General features: G+C 39.9%; 1 protein-coding gene across 3 annotated transcripts in view; it reads right to left on the minus strand.

The window, feature by feature from the left end:
• Positions 1-354: 354 nt before the first annotated feature.
• CCDC14 (coiled-coil domain containing 14) overlaps positions 355-17,438 on the minus strand; it is a 56,129-nt gene continuing 39,045 nt past the window's right edge. For all 3 annotated transcript variants that reach the window (XM_007098296.2, XM_007098295.2, XM_042956546.1), the window contains 3 exons: positions 12,835-13,053; positions 12,627-12,759; positions 355-2,000 (listed from right to left, as the gene is read on the minus strand). In XM_007098296.2, coding sequence (XP_007098358.2) covers positions 1,067-2,000; positions 12,627-12,759; positions 12,835-13,053 — 1,286 coding nt within the window. In that variant the 3' untranslated portion in view covers positions 355-1,066. The remainder of the gene's footprint in view (positions 2,001-12,626; positions 12,760-12,834; positions 13,054-17,438) is intronic.

Consider the following 17,438-nt stretch of genomic DNA (forward strand, 5'->3'; position numbering starts at 1 on the left):
TAAAAACTAATAGGGAGAGATCCTGCAGTCAGCAGAACACTTTAATGCTAAAGCCTGCCCAAGCACTCTGCAGAAAGGTACCAGGCAGTGGACCTGTAGGAAGTATTAGTGACAGGACAACCCTCAGCCTTCTAATTGCTCAAATGTGCTGCTCACACAGATGGTGGTGATACTGAATAGTTAAGAACTGCTAGTAGAGAGAAGCAGAAACTAACTTAATTCATATTATTTACAAATAGAGAATGTTCTCAGCTAATGGGCTGAAAAAGAGTTATTAGTGCAGAAACGCAGGATTATAACCAGTGAAAGATTTCAAAACTCCTTTATGTTCAAATATAATAAGGACAAAAAAACCCAAATAAACATTTCTCATTTATTTAAAAACACAAATTTCCCAAGCTATGACTTATCTACTAGCATTTATCAGTCTGACTTTATTTTTAAAAGGTCTTAAACACCTATTCAGAATAAAACAAATAAAAGTGCCAAAGTTTTAAGAAACCATACGCTAACTGAGGATGTTATCTATATTTTCTTGGCCCAATCAATGTTTTTTAAGAGGTGGAGATATTGGCATTTTTCTCTTAAAAGAAATGTTTATACGTAACACTAGCCTGTAGCACAGAGCATCCCACAGAAAAACACGATGCCATTAAAAAACAAACAGGAATCCTGAAAGAGAAAAGAAAGCCTAATTTGAATACAATAAATTGTACCCAGAGACTCCCTTCCCATTATTCTTTAGGACAACCAGAGAATCCTGACCTGGACCCTTAGCCCAGCTGGGTAAGAAAAGACCTCAAACTGCTAAGTACTAAAAATATTACTTGTGATACTTTCCCAATTACCTGTAATTGTCTTCTCTTAACAAATGTCAATTTCTTAAGATGACTTGTTTGTATAAGCTCCAGACTGTCAAAATATTCTAACAATAAATTTTATTATTCATACAATTAATTATAATACATAATTAATATCCATTTCGCTAAAGAAATTTAAAATATACATTCAATTGTAGCCAAGTTCTATTCTTAAAAAGAGGTACTCAATCCCTTTTCTTCTGAGTTCATTTCTCCAGAAGACCAGTCCTTAAGGACTTCTGGAGTCGAGCGATATTGGCATCCAGCGCTGCAAGGCCATTTCGGAAGTCTTGTTCATCTCGAGAAGTGAACGTTGAGAAAGAGGAGATGCTCCAGTCAGACGTCAAGTCAGAATTAAAAAAGCTACCATCGGAGACAGCACTACTTTTCACTTGAATGCTGCCGCTCTGACAAGCAGAGGGGCCATGACAAGCCGCCAGTTCTGGTGGCTCCTCAGGGGCGGCAGGTATCTTGCAGATGGCTTCCTTTATTTTCTTGAGGAGCTGCTTGTCTTCCATATCAGGTGTTCTGGAAAGTTTCTCAGGGGTATCTTCTGCTTCCTTTTTGGAAGAGGAACCAACTCCGGGTGCACACGATTTAGTTTCTTTTTCAGAGACAAGTCCACTGTTGCTGACCAGCTGCGGTGAAGCCACAGTGATCTGTGGCTGGGGGGATAATCTCTTAGATAATGGTGATTTCTTTTTAGAAGTGCTTCTAGCAAATGGAATGTAAATTGTATTATCCAAATTACACTCATCGTCTATTAAAGTTGTGACTTCACTCTCATCAGAATCCTGTTTTGAAAGGGTAGGAATGATCCCAGGGGCTGATACTTCCTCCTTGTTCCTTGTGTTACCATGCTGAGGGCTTTTGGAGGGCAGAACATTTTCGTAAGGTCTACCTGGTTCTATGTTCTCCTCATTGTTAACTGTAGAAAGTGGCTGTGAATCTATGAAAGCGTGATCTGTTTCTAACTTATTTAGGTAGCTCATTATGGAAGTGTGAGCTGGGATTGGGTCACACTTGGGTTGTTTTTCATAAATGTTCAAAAGTGATTTGGTAAGATTATTTCCAGACTTGCAGCGAGCACTGTCCATACTAAGATCTGAGAGAAGCTTTGCCATACTGCTCTGTAAAGTTCTGTTAAGAAGAATTCAGTACACTAATTATTCTTTTTACCGGTTTCTTTCATTTATTTCTTTATACAGCTTCTTTAAAAGAAAGGATCTGAGGCAAGCCCCTGGTTCATAACATTGAAAAAAAGTAACTAAAAGCAAAATTCAAGGAATGAACTCTGGAATGAGTACATTACAATAAAATCAATCAAAGATCTCAGTCTGTATCAAATCTAATATTATGATATTTAGAAATAGAGGCTCAGTATTTTTTTCTCTTAGTGTATCAAATGCTTTATTTTTGAGCAACATTGTAAAATGGTGTGAATTCTGTTAGTAATTAAGCTATTTCTCTCCATTCAAAAGATATATGCAAAGGACACTGGAACAATACTGGGAAAAAAGGATAGTTAGAGATAAATTCTGGTATAATTAGGTATGACCAGCAGCTAGGTACCAGAAGTGTGGCATACGAAAAACCACTCAGGGTCACATACTATCATCGCTAGCTGTGATCTTGGGTAAGTCACTCAACCTTTCTGAATCTCAAGTTCCTCAATTGCAAAGTGAAGGTATCCACTTCAGAATTACAACGAACATCAAATAAGATAAAATATGAGGGTTATGTGCTTATTACCATTAGCACAGCTTCAGGCTATATGGGTGTTCATTTGATGGCAGCTTTTATTAGCAGACCTATTAAAGCCATTTTCTATCAAGCTTTTGGACTTTTTGAATTGAATCATATATATATTCTTACGTATCGATAAAAAAAGAAATACATCAATTTTTTAAAAGATACAAAGGACATTAACAGGAAATTTTGAAAGATTAAAAGTAGCCAGTAAGCATATCTTAAAAGTTCAACTTTTAAGTAGAGAAATTCAAATTTTGAAAATGTGATTATTTTGGAGGAGGCCTATCAAATTAACATAGTAAAATAAGAATAATACCCACTGTCAGAGAAGCTTGAAGAAGCAGGTACTATCAGTGGGACACGTACACTGGTATAACCCTTCCCGAGAGCAAACTGGCAATCCATCAAAAGACTTAAATATTTGTATATCTCACATTTTTGGATCCACTAATTTGCACTTCTAGGAATTCATCCTATATATATATATATATATATATATATATACCAAGAGGCTGTACCCAAGATATACTTGCAAAGATATAATTTGTAATAGAAAATAGGTGGATTTAGTATCTTTATCTTCAAATAAAGTAGAATGATTTAGGTAAATTATGCTCTAATTGTACCATAGCTATTTATAGTTGTGTTGTAAGGAATATTTGTTGGGTCCATTATATAAGGTTAAATTTAAAAGAGCAGTCCATAAATAACATGGATACAATACTATTTTTTTGTAAAAACAGTCACACACGGCCAAATAAAATACTAAGAGGAAATCTATATTAAACAGCAGTGATTATATCTCTGGATATAGAATGAATGGGTTTTTTCCTACAGAAGGAAAAATAAATTTTTTTCTAACCTGGCTTACTTATTACACTGTCATCTTAAACATACTTTGAGTTCTGACTGCTCTTCAAATGGTTATGGTTCTTACCACTTTTCTTCATGCCTTTTCAAAAAGCCAATGAGCTATTATTAAAAGAAAAAATATGTTGTATGAACATATCTTTAAAAAAATTCTGAAATGATCCACTAATTAATTCGATCAGACTACATACTGGAACTTTCATTTTTACTTGTTTTTAGAAAAGGAATACTTATGTTGAGGTTTCTTTCCAGACTTAAATAAAAGTATTATCTTCACTGTGAACAAAATCAGTGATGAAAAAAGGGAGAAAGGGACAATGACATTAATAAGAGTTGAATCTCTGGAAATTAATAGCAATCATTAAGCATCCGATTTATAAACAAAATGTGACTCACCATTATCTCTGAAACTAAAAGAAAAATCTCTGTAAGTAAAGACATGACAGTATGTCAAAAATTTAAAGGAAGCAATACGAGCACCTGAATAGCTACAAAGTAGATATATTTCTGTTTCTATTATATGGGATACACTATTTATTTAATTTTTTTTTTAAGGTTTTATTTATTTTTGAGACAGATAGAGACAGAGCATGAACAGGGGAGGGGCAGAGAGAGAGGGAGACAGAGAATCGGAAGCAGGCTCCAGGCTCCGAGCCATCAGCCCAGAGCCCGACGTGGGGCTCGAACTCATGGACCGCGAGATCGTGACCTGAGCTGAAGTCGGACGCTTAACCGACTGAGCCACCCAGGCGCCCCTGGGATACACTATTTAAATACACTGATTTTTAATGCTTAGAAAATGGACACATTTTTACAAGAAATTCAAGGTTCTCAGCTACTTATAAAAATATACTAATTTAAATAACTATCAGCACTAAGAGTGCTCTTAGAAGCTATTAGAATATTTACTACTTATTTACTGAAAATCTATTAATTTCCTCACATTTTAATGGTTTTGTAACATGTGTTGTAGTGAATTTTTGAAAAAGTGATAAGGATATATTTCAAAATTATTCAAGGTTTCAGAAAGGAGAGAGAGAGACGGTTTAGGGTGTTTGTTTAAAACTCCTATGTGTATCTTCTAGTCCCACTATCCTTCTCCAACATTCTGAAAAAGGCATTTAGGGATTTTTTGAAATCTTTAAGAGGTTACTTAAAACATGCAAAAAAACATCCATCCTTCTTACTGCAGTGTACGACTACAGGGAAGATGGAGGGGAGCTGAACGTGAAGATTTAGCTGTGCTGTCAGATGGTGCCGCTTTACCCTCTGGCAAAAGTAAAACTAAAGTGGTCACAGTAGCCCAGCTATAGTATTGGAGACGTTCCTAATTAACTGAATTGCACAGGGTATCACCAAACATAATGTAAATCACCAACGTGGGTGAATTTTGATATAATTAAGCTCAACTACCAACTTTTTGTTTTGACAAAACAAAAATTACCATCCATGGGTATACTTGGCATTTTGAAGTTCTTACTGAATCTTCAGAAAATGTAGGGGTAGTACTAAACTCTGTCAGACATTGTGCTAATTTAAGCTTGCCCACCATGTTTCTATAATCATTTAAAGAGACCCGCTAATCTAACAGGTGAGCTAGTAGTCAAGACACAGGATTTATGCCCAGAGTAAGAAGAAAACGTCCTTGACGACAATGGAAAAAACTGACAGGAAAAATCTTGGAGTCTTAAGAGTGTAAAACACTTACACCTAACATTTCAGACACAGTCTTCTAAAAGTAGATAATATACAAGAAGTAATAACCTTTTTCATTTCCTATGCTTCTATGTTAGGGTGAGTGTTAAGAAAAGGCTCTACTTGCAAACAAATCCTTTTTCATTCCTAGTGAAAAGGCAGACTGTGTTATTTTGAAAGAATGAGCAGGTACAAAGTTAGAAGAATCTCTCAAAAACACATCCTCTTTTCTCAGAGAGAAGCTGTCCTTTCCAAAAGAGAAAGCAAGGCTCAAGAGGGAAACTAACATCTTGGCTCAGGTCCCAGCTTGGGCCCCAACTAGCTGTGAAAGGCAGGCAAGTCCTTTCATTTCTTTGCGCTTCCATTTATGCTAATTTCTCTAATAATTAAACTATTACTTACTCTGAAAATTGCCCTTACATCTTTTTTATCAATTTTCTCCACAAATGGACCACTATGTTAAATAGTATTCAGTCAGGGCGCCTGGGTAGCTCAGTCAGTTAAGCGTCCGACTTGGGCTCAGGTCATGATCTCACAGTTCTCGTGGGTTTGAGCCCCATATCGGCTCTGTGCTGACAGCTTGGAGCCTGGAGCCTACTTCTGATTCTGTGTCTCCCTCTCTCTCTGCCCCTTCCCCACTTGTGCTCTGTCTCTCAAAAATAAATAAATGTAAAAATTAAAAAAAATTAAATAGTAGTCAAGTTAAAAAAAATTTTTTTTTAATGTTTATTTTTGAGAGAGAGAGAGAGAGGGGCAGGCAGAGAGAGAGGGAGACACAGAATCCAAAGCAGGCTCCAGGCTCCAAGCTGTCAGCACACAGCCCGATGCGGGGCTCGAACTCCTGAACTGAGAGATCATGACCTGAGCTGAGGTGGGATGCTTTACCGACTGGGCCACCCAGGCGCCTCTTCAGTCAAGTTTATTCTTAAAAAAGGCTGTATATGGGGCGCCTGGGTGGCTCAGTCGGTTGAGTGTCCGACTTCGGCTCAGGTCATGATCTTGCGGTCTGTGAGTTCGAGCCCCGCATCAGGCTCTGTGCTGTCAGCTCAAAGCCTGGAGCCTGTTTCAGATTCTGTGTCTCCCTCTCTCTCTGCCCCTCCCCCGCTCATGCTCTGTCTCTCTCTCTCTCAGTCAAAAATAAATAAAACATGGGGCACCTGGGTGGCTCAGTCGGTTAAGCGGCCGACTTCGGCTCAGGTCATGATCTCACGGTCCGTGACTTCGAGCCCCGCGTCGGGCTCTGTGCTGACAGCTCAGAGCCTGGAGCCTGTTTCAGATTCTGTGTCTACCTCTCTCTGACCCTCCCCCGTTCATTCTCTGTCTCAAAAATAAATAAACGTTAGGGGGGGGTTCCGGAAGATGGCGGCGTAGGAGGACGCGGGGCTCACAGCGCGTCCTGCCGATCACTTAGATTCCACCTACACCTGCCTAAAGAACCCCGAAAACGGCCAGAGGATTAGCAGAAGGGAGTCTCCGGAGTCAAGCGCAGACCAGAGGCCCACGGAAGAGGGTAGGAAGGGCGGCGAGGCGGTGCGCGCTCCACGGACTGGCGGGAGGGAGCCGGGGCGGAGGGGCGGCTCGCCGGCCAAGCAGAGCCCCCGAGTCGGGCTGGCAAAAGCGGAGGGGCCGGACAGACTGTGTTCTGACAGCAAGCGCGACTTAGCATCTGGGAGGTCATAAGCTAACAGCTCTGCGCGGAAAGCGGGAAGGCTGGAGGACAAAGGGAGGGAGAGCTGCTGAGCCCCCGGACGGCAGAGCTCAGCTTGGCGGGGAACAAAGGCGCCAGCGCCATCTCCCCCGCCCATCCCCCAGCCAAAATCCCAAAGGGAACCAGTTCCTGCCAGGGAACTTGCTCGCTCCGCGCAAACACCCAACTCTGTGCTTCTGCGGAGCCAAACCTCCGGCAGCGGATCTGACTCCCTCCCGCTGCCACAGGGCCCCTCCTGAAGTGGATCACCTAAGGAGAAGCGAGCTAAGCCTGCCCCTCCAGCCCCCGTGCACCTTGCCTACCCACCCCAGCTAATACGCCAGATCCCCAGCACCACAAGCCTGGCAGTGTGCAAGTAGCCCAGACGGGCCACGCCACCCCACAGTGAATCCCGCCCCTAGGAGAGGGGAAGAGAAGGCACACACCAGTCTGACTGTGGCCCCAGCAGTGGGCTGGGGGCAGACATCGGGTCGGACTGCGGCCCCGCCCACTAACTCCAGTTATACACCACAGCACAGGGGAAGTGCCCTGCAGGTCCTCACCACGCCAGGGACTCTCCAAAATGACCAAACGGAAGAATTCCCCTCAGAAGAATCTCCAGGAAATAACAACAGCTAATGAACTGATCAAAAAGGATTTAAATAATATAACAGAAAGTGAATTTAGAATAATAGTCATAAAATTAATCGCTGGGCTTGAAAACAGTATACAGGACAGCAGAGAATCTCTTGCCACAAAGATCGAGGGACTAAGGAACAGTCACGAGGAGTTGAAAAACGCTTTAAACGAATTGCAAAACAAAATGGAATCCACGATGGCTCGGCTTGAAGAGGCAGAGGAGAGAATAGGTGAACTAGAAGATAAAGTTATGGAGAAAGAGGAAGCTGAAAGAAAGAGAGATAAAAAAATCCAGGAGTATGAGGGGAAAATTAGAGAACTAAGTGATACACTAAAAAAAAATAATATACGCATAATTGGTATCCCAGAGGAGGAAGAGAGAGGGAAGGGTGCTGAAGGGGTACTTGAACAAATTATAGCTGAGAACTTCCCTGAACTGGGGAAGGAAAAAGGCATTGAAATCCAAGAGGCACAGAGAACACCCTTCAGACGTAACTTGAATCGATCTTCTGCACGACATATCATAGTGAAACTGGCAAAATACAAGGATAAAGAGAAAATTCTGAAAGCAGCAAGGGATAAACGTGCCCTCACATATAAAGGGAGACCTATAAGACTCGTGACTGATCTCTCCTTTGAAACTTGGCAGGCCAGAAAGGCTTGGCACGATATCTACAGTGTGCTAAACAGAAAAAATATGCAGCCGAGAATCCTTTATCCAGCAAGTCTGTCATTTAGAATACAAGGAGAGATAAAGGTCTTCCCAAACAAACAAAAACTGAAGGAATTTGTCACCACGAAACCAGCCCTACAAGAGATCCTAAGGGGGATCCTGTGAGACAAAGTACCAGAGACATCACTACAAGCATAAAACATACAGACATCACAATGACTCTAAACCCATATCTTTCTATAATAACACTGAATGTAAATGGATTAAATGCGCCAACCAAAAGACATAGGGTATCAGAATGGATAAAAAAACAAGACCCATCTATTTGCTGTCTACAAGAGACTCATTTTAGATCTGAGGACACCTTTAGATTGAGAGTGAGGGGATGGAGAACTATTTATCATGCTCCTGGAAGCCAAAAGAAAGCTGGAGTAGCCATACTTATATCAGACAAACTAGACTTTAAATTAAAGGCTGTAACAAGAGATGAAGAAGGGCATTATATAATAATCACAGGGTCTATCCACCAGGAAGAGCTAACTATTATAAATGTCTATGCGCCAAATACCCGAGCCCCCAGATATATAAAACAATTACTCATAAACATAAGCAACCTTATTGATAAGAATGTGGTCATTGCAGGGGACTTTAACACCCCACTTACAGAAATGGATAGATCATCTAGACACACAGTCAATAAAGAAACAAGGGCCCTGAATGATACATTGGATCAGATGGACTTGACAGATATATTTAGAACTCTGCATCCCAAAGCAACAGAATATACTTTCTTCTCGAGTGCACATGGAACATTCTCCAAGATAGATCATATACTGGGTCACAAAACAGCCCTTCATAAGTTTACAAGAATTGAAATTATACCATGCATACTTTCAGACCACAATGCTATGAAGCTTGAAATCAACCACAGGAAAAAGTCTGGAAAACCTCCAAAAGCATGGAGGTTAAAGAACACCCTACTAACGAATGAGTGGGTCAACCAGGCAATTAGAGAAGAAATTAAAACATATATGGAAACAAACGAAAATGAAAATACAACAATCCAAACGCTTTGGGATGCAGCGAAGGCAGTCCTGAGAGGAAAATACATTGCAATCCAGGCCTATCTCAAGAAACAAGAAAAATCCCAAATACAAAATCTAACAGCACACCTAAAGGAAATAGAAGCAGAACAGCAAAGGCAGCCTAAACCCAGCAGAAGAAGAGAAATAATAAAGATCAGAGCAGAAATAAACAATATAGAATCTAAAAAAACTGTAGAGCAGATCAACGAAACCAAGAGTTGGTTTTTTGAAAAAATAAACAAAATTGACAAACCTCTAGCCAGGCTTCTCAAAAAGAAAAGGGAGATGACCCAAATAGATAAAATCATGAATGAAAATGGAATGATTACAACCAATCCCTCAGAGATACAAACAATTATCAGGGAATACTATGAAAAATTATATGCCAGCAAATTGGACAACCTGGAAGAAATGGACAAATTTCTAAACACCCACACTCTTCCAAAACTCAATCAGGAGGAAATAGAAAGCTTGAACAGACCCATAACCAGCGAAGAAATTGAATCGGTTATCAAAAATCTCCCAACAAATAAGAGTCCAGGACCAGATGGCTTCCCAGGGGAGTTCTACCAGACGTTTAAAGCAGAGATAATACCTATCCTTCTCAAGCTATTCCAAGAAATAGAAAGGGAAGGAAAACTTCCAGACTCATTCTATGAAGCCAGTATTACTTTGATTCCTAAACCAGACAGAGACCCAGTAAAAAAAGAGAACTACAGGCCAATATCCCTGATGAATATGGATGCAAAAATTCTCAATAAGATACTAGCAAATCGAATTCAACAGCATATAAAAAGAATTATTCACCATGATCAAGTGGGATTCATTCCTGGGATGCAGGGCTGGTTCAACATTCGCAAATCGATCAACGTGATACATCACATTAACAAAAAAAAAGAGAAGAACCATATGATCCTGTCAATCGATGCAGAAAAGGCCTTTGACAAAATCCAGCACCCTTTCTTAATAAAAACCCTGGAGAAAGTCGGGATAGAAGGAACATACTTAAAGATCATAAAGGCCATTTATGAAAAGCCCACAGCTAACATCATCCTCAACGGGGAAAAACTGAGAGCTTTTTCCCTGAGATCAGGAACACGACAGGGATGCCCACTGTCACCGCTGCTGTTTAATATAGTGCTGGAAGTTCTAGCATCAGCAATCAGACAACAAAAGGAAATCAAAGGCATCAAAATTGGCAAAGATGAAGTCAAGCTTTCGCTTTTTGCAGATGACATGATATTATACATGGAAAATCCGATAGACTCCACCAAAAGTCTGCTAGAACTGATACATGAATTCAGCAAAGTTGCAGGATACAAAATCAACGTGCAGAAATCAGTTGCATTCTTATACACTAACAATGAAGCAACAGAAAGACAAATGAAGAAACTGATCCCATTCACAATTGCACCAAGAAGCATAAAATACCTAGGAATAAATCTAACCAAAGATGTAAAAGATCTGTATGCTGAAAACTATAGAAAGCTTATGCAGGTAATTGAAGAAGATATAAAGAAATGGAAAGACATTCCCTGCTCATGGATTGGAAGAATAAATATTGTCAAAATGTCAATACTACCCAAAGCTATCTACACATTCAATGCAATCCCAATCAAAATTGCACCAGCATTCTTCTCGAAACTAGAACAAGCAATCCTAAAATTCATATGGAACCACAAAAGGCCCCGAATAGCCAAAGTAATTTTGAAGAAGAAGACCAAAGCAGGAGGCATCACAATCCCAGACTTTAGCCTCTACTACAAAGCTGTCATCATCAAGACAGCATGGTATTGGCATAAAAACAGACACATAGACCAATGGAATAGAATAGAAACCCCAGAACTAGACCCACAAACGTATGGCCAACTCATCTTTGACAAAGCAGGAAAGAACATCCAATGGAAAAAAGACAGTCTCTTTAACAAATGGTGCTGGGAGAACTGGACAGCAACATGCAGAAGGTTGAAACTAGACCACTTTCTCACACCATTCACAAAAATAAACTCAAAATGGATAAAGGACCTGAATGTGAGACAGGAAACCATCAAAACCTTAGAGGAGAAAGCAGGAAAAGACCTCTCTGACCTCAGCCGTAGCAATCTCTTACTCGGCACATCCCCAAAGGCAAGGGAATTAAAAGCAAAAGTGAATTACTGGGACCTTATGAAGATAAAAAGCTTCTGCACAGCAAAGGAAACAACCAACAAAACTAAAAGGCAACCAACGGAATGGGAAAAGATATTTGCAAATGACACATCGGACAAAGGGCTAGTATCCAAAATCTATAAAGAGCTCATCAAACTCCACACCCGAAAAACAAATAACCCAGTGAAGAAATGGGCAGAAAACATGAATAGACACTTCTCTAAAGAAGACATCCGGATGGCCAACAGGCACATGAAAAGATGTTCAACGTCGCTCCTTATCAGGGAAATACAAATCAAAACCACACTCAGATACCACCTCACGCCAGTCAGAGTGGCCAAAATGAAGAAATCAGGAGACTATAGATGCTGGAGAGGATGTGGAGAAACAGGAACCCTCTTGCACTGTTGGTGGGAATGCAAATTGGTGCAGCCGCTCTGGAAAGCAGTGTGGAGGTTCCTCAGAAAATTAAAAATAGACCTACCCTATGACCCAGCAATAGCACTGCTAGGAATTTATCCAAGGGATACAGGAGTACTGATGCATAGGGGCACCTGTACCCCAATGTTTATAGCGGCACTCTCAACAATAGCCAAATTATGGAAAGAGCCTAAATGTCCATCAACTGATGAATGGATAAAGAAATTGTGGTTTATATACACAATGGAATACTACGTGGCAATGAGAAAAAATGAAATATGGCCTTTTGTAGCAACATGGATGGAACTGGAGAGTGTGATGCTAAGTGAAATAAGCCATACAGAGAAAGACAGATACCATATGGTTTCACTCTTATGTGGATCCTGAGAAACATAACAGAAACCCATGGGGGAGGGGAAGGAAAAAAAAAAAAAAAAGAGATTAGAGTGGGAGAGAGCCAAAGCATTAGAGACTGTTAAAAACTGAGAACAAACTGAGGGTTGATGGGGGGTGGGAGGGAGGGCAGGGTGGGAGGGAGGGCAGGGTGGGTGATGGGTATTGAGGAGGGCACCTTTTGGGATGAGCACTGGGTGTTGTATGGAAACCAATTTGACAGTAAATTTCATATATTAAAAAATAAAAAAAAAAATAAAATAAAAAAAATAAATAAATAAACGTTAAAAAATTAAAAAAAAAAAAAAAAAAAGAGAAAGGGGAAAGAGAGCAGACCTAAAATCATTTTTGAAGTCATAAGTAATCTGACAAGAGGCATGTTATTCAAATGAAATCAACATTACCTTGTTAATTCTCTCAGTCGGGTCACCTCAGCGTCACGCTGACGTAATGTTATTCCCAATATTTGATTTTCCTTTTCAGCAGCTTCTAACTTAAACCGGGAGCTTTTCACATTGACTAAGGCTTCCTCCAATTCTGAAACCACAATAAAATTTCAGTTTCCTTTTCCTTTTTAAAAAATGTGACCACAACTATAGTTCAAATACATACCAATTTTTATTCTTGTTGTCTCAATGTCAAATTGCTGTTTATTTTCAAGTAAAGTTTGCTCTTTCTCTTTAAATATACCAGCAAATTTTTTGTTTTCATCTTTCTGATTTTCAATCACTTTTAAAAGTTCTTCATTTTTATTCTGTAGTAATTCCTGGCTCTTCAGTGACTCCTGTAATTGGTTTTGCAGGGACTTGTTCAATGACTGAAGAGAAAACACTGCAAGACAAAACAGATCAAATCATTGTTTCCCTAATTTAAAAAGCACAAACCTGAAAAAGATCTGTGTATAAAAAGGAAAAGATCTGGAACTTATTGATTTGTTTAACCATTATATGTTTGAGCAGTTCCACATAAATATTAAATATATTTCTAAAATTTGATGCAGAGATCATACCTTTCTTCTCCAACTGATATTTTGGGCATTAAGATTTTTTTTTTTAACTTTGTTAATGAAAGAATAATACATGCACAAAGTAAAAAGAATTCAAACACGACAAAATACCAATTACCAAATTATTCTCAGTGAAGAATCTCCCTCCCCACCCCACCTCCACTCTCCTCCCAAAGGCAACCACAATTAACTTTGGTATCTTTCTGGAAAAACACTTGTGCATATAACATATATATTTAAACAGAGATGAATAACACTTTTTCTCCCATAAGATTAATATGTAATTAGCATATAGATCTATCACATTCTTTTTAATGTCTGTAAAAGTATACAGCACCATTCATTTAATAAATACAGCATTGAGTGAAGACTTACTATGTGTGAGGCACGGAATTAGAACTTGGACATACAGTAGTGAATAGCAGAGACATAGCTGGTGCTCTCAAAGAGCTGATAACAAACAAGTAATCATAAATAGCGATAAATGCTTTCAAGAAAACAATAAGGCAAATGGTCAGAGACTAAAAAGATATAAGCTATTTAGAATGGCAACTACCAATCTCCTCATTTCCCTCTTTGCCCCTCTCTCCCACATATCTCCACCCCCACTGTTTATTCATAGTGGAATCAGAGTGACTTTTTCCAAGATTACTCTGGTAAAATGAACACTTTTATGAAGTGTGTGTTCTGTTGGGTACTCGTATTTTTCTTATTGCTTTGTAAGAGCTATTTATATATTAAGAAAATTAAGCCTTTGTTATATCATGTATTATGAAAAAATTGCCTCCATTTTATTAATGCACTTTGAATGTGTTTACAATATTGCCATGCAGAAAATGACAAAAAATTCTGAGAACAAATCTTATCAGTCTTTTCCTTTGTGTCATCTGAGTTTTGTCAAGCTTAGGAAAAGATCCCAAGAATAAAAAAACAAAGAAACAAATTGTTCTAATCTTTTCCTTGTTAATAGTAGTTTTTTTCTTTTTCCTAATATTTTAAGCTTTAGGATCCATAAGCACAATTTGGCAATATCTGTCAAAATTTGACTGACTCATTAATTCTATAGCTATTATCTACAAAATGCTCACACATGTGCACAAAGACACACGTACAAGATTTTCACTGTACCACTGTTTGCACTGGGAAAATACCTAGATAGCTATCATCAGAGGACTTCAAATGCATAATGCTAGAAGCAACATAAGCAGAATATTCAAATAGTTCTTAAACAGAATCTATGTATTTTGATACAGAAAAATGCGCACTACAGGTTTTACTGGAAGGGGGAGCTAAGATGGCAGGATAGCAGGAGGACCCCAGGCCTGCCTTATCCCTCGAACATAGCTGAGTAACTATCAAATCATTCTGAATACACAAGAAATTGACCTGAGGACTGACAGAACAAACTGTACAACTGGAGGGAGAAAAGAGGCCACATGGAGGAAGGTAAGAAGTGCAGAGACATGGTTTGGGGGAGAAACAGATCACGAGTGCTATGGAGGCAAAGGAGCCCTTACATACAAGGAGAACACTTTCACAAACCCATTGGCTGGGAAAACGAGACGGGCTGATTTTCATGAGTTTTTGCAATCAGTGGGGCACAAAGACTGGAGTTTTAGAGGTCTACCAGCTTGGCTGGGAAGAGAGACCTGAGGGAGCTGCCCTACTCCTGGAAAGAAGGCAGGCAAGCAACCCTGGGGCAAATGGCATGATCTGAGGATCGCCTAAGGCGCATTGGGAGAGACGGTTCCTACTTCTTGGAGCACATCTGTGAGAGGTGACGTTGCTTCTCCCGGGACAAAAGAGCTGGTGGGTGCCATTTCTCTCCCTTGCCCTCAGCACAGGTACAGACACCTGCTGAGGGAAGCTAACCTTGATACCGGCTGTTTAGCCTGCTCCAAATCCCATGCCCCTGAGCTCCGGCACAACTGCCCTTCTCAGTCAAATCTGCATCACCCCAGCGAGGCAAGACTCTCACCCTGAAGACCAGTGCAGGGCCCCCTCCACAGCACTTCCTTGAAGTTTGGAATTTTAAGAGTCAGCAGGTTTGGCTGGGATAGAGACCAAAGTGCACTGTGCTGCCCCAGACAGTCAAGCAAACTACAGACAAGCAGTGTGAAAACAGTGACCTGAAAAACACCTGAGAGGTACAAGGGGAAATCACTCACTCTTCTGGGAGTGCTTCTCTGAGAGCACCAAGCACCGAGCACCCTCTCCAGGACAAAGGAGCTGGCTGGAGCCACTTCCTTCCTCTACCCATAGGCATAAACCAACTTAAAAAAAAAAAAAAAAAAAAAAAAAAAAAGCACAGCACCAACACTGGCTGCTTAATCTGCTTACACGAAGACCTGTCCTCCTGTGCTCTGTTTATACTGCTTTTCTCAGGCAAGTTTAAGAACCAGTGCAGTAGGCCCTTCCCCAAGAACACCAGCACAAACCCCTGCACACATCAGGTCTACTGACCATAGAGTTCTGCAAAGCATCAGTTCTAGTGGAAGTAGAATCAAGTCTCATTTAAGAAGGAGGCCAGACACCTAGATAAAACTGACCACACTCTAGCCAAGGTCCAAGCACTGCCCACTGCAGGTAAGGAGAACCTCTGCAGAGGACTGACCTAAGGGACAGAGGAGCCAAAACACATTAGTGGAGTGCATGTAGCACACATCAGAGACACTCCCTGAAGCACCAGGCCCTACATACTATATAACCTCTTCATAAAGTCATTACTCTCAGGAGCAGGAAACACAACAGGCTTTTCTAACACACAGAAGAAGACAGAGACCTAGACAAAATGCCAAGATAGAGGAATTCATCCCAAAAGAAATAACAAGAAATGGTCATGGCTAGAAATCTAATTGAAACAGATATAAGTAATAAGACTGATGGAGATTTTAAAATAACAGTCATAAGGATACTCCCTGGGCTTGAGAATAGCATGGAAGATATCAGGGAAACCCTTACTACAGAAATAAGAGTTAAAAACCAATCAGACAGATATGAAAAATGCAATAACTGAGATTCGAAACAACCTGGACGTAATGACCACAAGGATGGAAGGATGAATAAGTGATACAGAAGAAAGAATTATGGAAAATAATTGGGCTGCCTGGGTGGCTCAGTCAGTTAAGCATCCGACTCTTGATCTGGGCTCAGGTCACGATCTCATGGTTCGTGAGTTTGAGCCCCACATCAGGCTCCATGCTGTCAGCTTGAGATTCTGTCTCTTCCTTTCTCTGCCCCTCTCCTGCTTGCACACCCACGTTCTCCCTCAAAATAAATAAATAAAAACTTAAAAAAAAAAAAGAATTATGGAAAACAATGAAGCTGAACAAAAGAACGAAGAATGATGAATCATGAGAGTAGACTTGGGGAACTCAGTGACTCCATTAAATGTAGTAACATTTGCATCGTAGGAGTCCCAGAAGAAAAAGAGAGAGAAAAGGGGAAAGAAAGTTTATTTGAGGAAATAATAGCTGAAAACTTCCCTAATCTGAGGAAGGGAACAGACATCCAAATCCAGGAGTTAGAGAGAACTGCTATCAAAATCAACAAAAGCAGGCCAACACCAAGACATATTATATTTAAATTTGCAAAAATAGTGATAAAGTAAAAATCTAAAACCAGTAAGACAAAAAAGTCCCTAACTTACAAGGGAAGACCCATAAGGTTAGCTGTAGATCTCTCCACAGATCACTCCCTTGGCAAGCCAGAAGGGAGTGGCATGATATATTCTACATGCTGAATGGGAAAAATCTGCAGCCAAGAATACTCTATCCAGCAAGGTTGTCATTCAGAATAGAATGAGTTTCCCAGACAAACAAAAACTAAAGGAGTTCATGAACACTAAACCAGTCCTGCAAAAATATTGAAGGGGCTTCTTTGAGTGGGAAGGACAGATCAAAAGTGACAAAGACTAGAAAGGACCAGAAAAATCTCTACAAACAATGATAAAACAAGTAATAAAATGGCACTAAATACATATCTATCAAAAATTACTCTGAATGTAAATAGACTAAATGTTCTAATCAAGACATAGAGTGTCAGAATGGACTAAAAAAAAACAAAGACACATCTATATGCTGCCTACAAGAGACTCATTTTAGACCTAAAGACACCTGCAGATTGAAAGTTAGGGGATGGAGAAAGATCTATCATGCAAATGGACATTAAAATAAGCTGGAGTAGCAATATTTCTTTTTTTTTTTTTCAA

Source organism: Panthera tigris, chromosome C2, assembly GCF_018350195.1.
Source record: "Panthera tigris isolate Pti1 chromosome C2, P.tigris_Pti1_mat1.1, whole genome shotgun sequence".
NCBI lineage: Eukaryota > Metazoa > Chordata > Mammalia > Carnivora > Felidae > Panthera > Panthera tigris.